The sequence below is a fragment of the Scomber japonicus genome, chromosome 14, assembly GCF_027409825.1.
Source record: "Scomber japonicus isolate fScoJap1 chromosome 14, fScoJap1.pri, whole genome shotgun sequence".
NCBI lineage: Eukaryota > Metazoa > Chordata > Actinopteri > Scombriformes > Scombridae > Scomber > Scomber japonicus.
In genome coordinates this window covers 17,434,205-17,440,043 of record NC_070591.1, presented here as the reverse complement: position 1 = coordinate 17,440,043, position 5,839 = coordinate 17,434,205, and the positions used below count along the sequence as shown (strand labels likewise).

Sequence of the window (5,839 nt, the reverse complement as noted above, 5' to 3'; positions counted from 1 at the left end):
CGGGGATGTTTTGCTCGTTTGCAGAGGGAGGCCAGCTTAAAGGTTTGTAACAATCCTCTACCCGAACATACTCACGTCTTCATTTAGTGGCAGGGTTACTCAAAGCGTTCAAAACAACCTCCTGAGCCCCCGGTGCACCGCCGGCGGAGCATAAACATCCTTCTGCTAAGCGCTTAAACCGTAAAATTATGTATTTGATAGATAATGATAAAGATAGACATGGTTTCCACTTCCACTGAGCATACATGTGTGAGGTTTGTCCGTCTATTCATATGATGCAGGTATAAATGATGATTGTGCGAATATGGAGCCTGTACGTCCCGTGTAGTCCATTATAATCAATAATGCTTTCTATTCTAAGATGTGAGTTGCTCGTATAACCATCTTCTTAGATTTAATATTGAATCTATGAAAGCATCATACCCACCAGAGATTAATAGTATGCAGAAGTATTCATTAGTCTTCATTCATTCTGGTTCATGGATGTTAGAAATGCTCCTATTCAATACCCCCTCCCCCCTAAATGCCTGCTATAGGATTAGATGGACACACACACACACTCTCTCTCTCTCACACTCACACTCACACACACACACACACACACACAGACAGACAGATTGAGAGAGCATGGGTTTATTACTAAATGCCAAATAGTATGACATCTAAACTAAAATCAATCAGTCCCATGAAAATGATAAACGGCACCCACACACATTATAATGGTTTTCAGTATTTGCCCATAATAGCTAGTTGTTTACACAAACACCCCTGCATGAACAGAAAAGCTTTCAGTGGGAATTTAGCTTTCAGTGTCTTCATGAGATGCAAGCACTTGAAGGCTTTGAAGGCAGCCATTAATGTAATTTGTAGTGAGATGATAAACAGAGTGATGTGTGTTTCTGCTTGAGCAGATAGTCAGATTTGCCAAACGCTCCAGTGGCTCTTGAATATGTAAAAGTGCTCAGCTCAAGTGCTTCAGCCTGACAGTTTGACGGCTATGGCGTATTAAGCTCAGATAATTGGGTGATATTTACTTACAGAGCACACAATCTTTCTACAACGCTTTGAAAACTGTGGTTTTCCCTTAATGATATGCTTTGCCGAAATGATTCATTCTCATGACAGGCCCAAATGGGGGGGGGTTAGAGTTGGCATTTCTCCTTCAGTAATGGGAAAAAACAGAAAATTAAATCAAAATTAAGAAATTTGTTGTATTTAATCATTTCAAATGTAATTCATTGTTGTTTGTCCTCCACACAAGTTAATCTCAACATTTCAGTGATAAAATAGACTTTTTACAAAGCAGGGTGCAATACTCCCAAAGGATGGTACTGATACCACAACAGCTAATGCAACATTTTATTATCAAACCAAGCCATGACTTGCCCGGTGCTCTCTGCTGACAAACAATGACATGCTTTTTCAACATTTGCTTCAAAGATCATTCAACTGTCTGCATGTGGAAACTTGCTTTAACGGTGCTTCTACAACGTGGGAGCATTTTTGGATTTCTCAGAGCTGATTAATTTACCTGTCAGATCGTGCAAATTCAGATCAGACTTCTGATAAGAGTTTCATGTGAAACGTACAAGACTGAATTCACAGTGCCCCCTGACTCAGCACCAAATGTCCCACCATGTTTGCTAGCACTGAAAAAACAGTGTTTACTCTAACTCTCCCCCTCCACCCTCTCTCATCTCATATTCTCTCATTTCTTGACTCTAATCCCATGCTGTTTTTTTCCGTGGTTGTAAGAAATGAGACAGGTTCACATGTCAGTATCATGTACAAACAGCTAAAAATTCTTGATGTTTTCAGTTCAATAAAACTGTAACCACATGCTAAAGTATCACAAAAACACCATGAATTTAGTGGGTGGTTAACAACACGCTGGTATGTCAAACTCAGAACACACATTTATTCTTACTTTACACAGACTTTAAGTGTAATGCAATAATATCTACTTTGCATACTGTCTTATAGAAGTGCCTTTTTTATTGCAGAATGAAGCTCCAACCTTGCCATAAAAAACTATGACCGGCACATTGACTGACTAAACATCCGATTACAAAGCAAGGACTCAAGAATGAAGACCAAATATGCAATTGTCTTCATCTGCATTGTGGCCCTGGTCATCATCGAAAAGGAAAGCAACATCCTATCAAGGTAAGAGAGTAAATCTGAACACAAGAGATGTTATGCTTTTGCACACCTTTTGCTCACAACTCATGTCAGATAAATGTAAAATATAAGCTCTATCTTGGGTGTTGATCAAGCTTGTATCTCATCAGGGTCTCTGATAAACTAATCCAGAGGCAGACTCCACAGCAGACCCCACAAACTCCACTGGATTACAGCAACACAACACAAAATGACGTGATGATGCTCAAAATGCTGCTCTCTAAACTCAGCGGTAAAAAAGGGAATTATTCAAATCTGTCTGAGGAGCAAGGAGAGGAGGATGATGTAAATACCTACAGCTTAAGTGGTGGCCGTAAGCACATATTACTCTTGGCCACAACAAGAACAGGTTCCTCATTCGTGGGAGAATTTTTCAACCAGCACGGGGAGAACATGTTCTATCTGTTTGAGCCTTTGTGGCACGTAGAGCGCATGTTGACCATGGCTGCAGAGGCCAACAACGGGACAGTGTTAGCAGGAATCTACCGGGATGTACTCCAAGGTCTCTTCCTGTGTGATTTTTCTCCTCTTGAGAAGTTCATCTCTCCCCCACCTCAGGACCATGTCACCCCAGCCCTTTTTCGCAGAGAGTCTAGTTTATCGCTCTGTGAAGAACCTGTATGCTCTCCTGTGATCAAAGATGTTTTTGAGAGGTATTGTAAAGTCCCTACCTATACACTTTTACACTTCCTTATCAAAGTAAAGATGTTGAATCTAAAAGAGAAACTAAAATGTTAATGTGGTTTGGCTTTTTCTTTACCACTGTAAGATCCGAAAGTCATCAAGCTTTGTTTTAATTACCCTGTTTATGTTCTTGAACTTTCAGTTTCTTTTATAGACCAAACACTACAGACATTAATCTCTAAAGTAATCATTAGATTAATCAGCAATGAAAATCATTGTTTGCCCTAAATGTTACAAAATTTTACATTTGTGATTGGCTGTTTCCTACCAAAACATCTGTTGGGAGTTATGGTTGTCTTATACATTTGACCTTATTTTAAAGACTCAGGAGTTTATCATAATATTTACATCTGGAACTGTAGCTTTCTAAAATAAACCCTCACACTTTGAGGCTCTGTTTAAAGCAATTCATCAAAAAAAACTAAACCTCTCTTGTCTTAGGTATCATTGCAGGACTCGTCGCTGTGGGCCACTCAACTTAACACTTGCATCTGAATCTTGCCTTTCTAAGCAACACCATGCCATTAAGACAGTCCGTGTGCGCCAGCTGGACACGCTGCAGCCCTTAGTAGAGGACCCTCGTCTGGATGTGAGAATAATCCAGCTAGTTCGTGATCCAAGGGCCATTTTAGCATCCCGCATGGTAGCATTCTCTTCAAAGTACCAGACATGGAAGGCCTGGGCGCAGGACGGCCAGGTACCTGAGGATGACGAGGAGGTGAAGAGGCTTAAAGGAAACTGTGACCATATTAGGATGTCTGCAGAAGTTGGGCTGAGCCAACCTCGCTGGCTGAGGCGCCGCTACATGTTGGTGCGTTATGAGGATATTGCTCGCTACCCCATGCAGAAGGCAGAGGAGATGTATAGGTTCACAGGGATACCATTTAGTCCCCAAGCCAGGGAGTGGATTTTAAGGAACACTCAGACCACACAGGAGGCTAGCGGGATCTACTCCACGCAGAAGAACTCATCAGAGCAGGCAGAGAAATGGAGATTTAGCATTCCCTTTACACTGGCTCAGGTAGTGCAGAGAGTGTGTGGACCCACCATGAAGCTGTTTGGGTACAGGTTTGTGGATGATGAAAATGCACTGACTGATAAATCCATCAGTTTGTTGGAGGAGAAACTGTTTCACTAATCATGATTAAAAAATGTAGCTGTGAATCTGCAAAAAAAAAAGAAAAAAGGACAGTATGGATCAGAGCCAGGTTAAGCCATTATTGCACAGACACCAAAAGTAACCAGAAAAAATGCCATAATAGACACAAGATGCATTTCTCACTTTTCTTTTTACTGGTGACAGTAACATTTTGGGCTATAAAATGTTTGCCATACTCACCAATGATGTGCCTCATTGTAACAATGAAGAGTCATTTGATAGAAGTATTTATTTATGTTCACTGAGAAGCCTGGTATCTAAGCTTTATGTCGTGCTCTGTGTTTCATTTGAAAGGGATAAGCAAAGACGCTGAGCCTGAATTGTAAGAGATTATTATGTAAGATCTGACTGAAAGTTGATCATATTTAGATTTTCAGGGATAAACTAAAGTGAAGTAACGTAAATGTGTTTTATTTGTGTGTGTGTGTGTGTGTGTGTGTCTGCTCTTAAGCCATAAATAACTTCTAGTTCAACCTGTTTTGTGTTTTGATAGATCCCCACTAGACTATAAAATGATAGATTCACTTTAGAGCCAACGTGCTTTGACATGACCTTACATATTTGACTCAGGTTAAGTGAATGTTGAATTACATTGCAATTCATATTGTTTTCACATTTGTGAATTATCTTCAGCCAAATGCCATTTAAAGCAATGATTTAATTCACATGATTACATTCACCACAGTATAACATAGAAAAGAGGTTATTATGGATGGATATATAATACTCATGAATTTATATGAAATAGGGTTCTTCTGCTATGGAAGAACTATTTTTAATGCCTATATTTAGCTCCTGATACCAACTTTATGTCTTTCACATAGAGTACATCTGTTGAAAGTTGAGAATTCAGTGGAAATAACTATATTAATACATCCTCCAGTGTTGCTCTGCTTCTCAGTAAACAGGCTGTCATTTCATATAAACAGTACTCCTGATTATAAACTGCTGTTCTGAATCACAAGGTGTGTTCATGGACACAAGAATTGTGAATATTTGATTGTACAAGGAGTTTTTTTAATCACTTCCTGACCACCAAATTTCAACAAACCCACCTTTTTAAAATTATTCATAGTTAGATTATTTTATGTTCATGGTTTAGCTGACAGTATTACATAAGATATGTGTGCTTGTGAGTACTGTATTAATGTGGCCTATGACTTTAAGTGAAACCCAGGTGCTGTTGCGTTAACTGTCACTCTTGATGGTATATAAAGGTATCCACTGTGACTCTAGTTCAATGGCAGCATTGTGTTCAGCTTGGCTGAGGCACTGCTGAAACTGCCGTGCTGCTGGATGGAAAGGGATATGCATTAGAGGTACATATAGTAGAGCGCTTATACTACCAGAATGGTGAAAAGACAGATATGAATACATTATAACTACTAAGTCTTGAGTTGTTCAGACTTGCTATTGATGTATTTTTGCCAAAATGTATACTGTAAAACACCAAGTGCAAGTGAAAGAATGGGTGTAGTTAGTTTATACATTCAGCTAAATCAGATGCCTCCACTGTCAGTAATCATTTGGGAGAAATACAGTTTTGTAATTGTTCGTGTCATAAAAATCTATGTAAATTGTTGGTGGTTTCATGTTTCATAGAGAACAGTGGCTAGTTACCACTGTGGAAAAGTCACAACATCAATGGCAGAGCTGATTTAAAGTCTTTTTGGGACAAGTCCAAGTCAAGTCTAAGTTTAGTCACAACTCTTCAAAAGCCAATTGCAAGTAAGTTAAATGCTGACTATTACAATGGCACATTTTGTTTGCAAAGCTCATGCTTTTACTGATTATTAAATGGCTTAGACCATACCT

At 39.3% G+C, this 5,839-nt stretch overlaps 1 protein-coding gene across 1 annotated transcript; it reads left to right on the top strand.

Annotated features, from left to right (window-relative positions):
* On the top strand, positions 1-4,269 carry chst3a (carbohydrate (chondroitin 6) sulfotransferase 3a). The gene is made up of 4 exons (XM_053333107.1): positions 1-42; positions 2,004-2,166; positions 2,292-2,834; positions 3,307-4,269. Exons 2-4 carry the CDS (start codon positions 2,087-2,089, stop codon positions 4,001-4,003), a joined length of 1,320 nt encoding a protein of 439 aa, XP_053189082.1. The 5' UTR covers positions 1-42; positions 2,004-2,086; the 3' UTR covers positions 4,004-4,269.
* Positions 4,270-5,839: the final 1,570 nt, after the last annotated feature.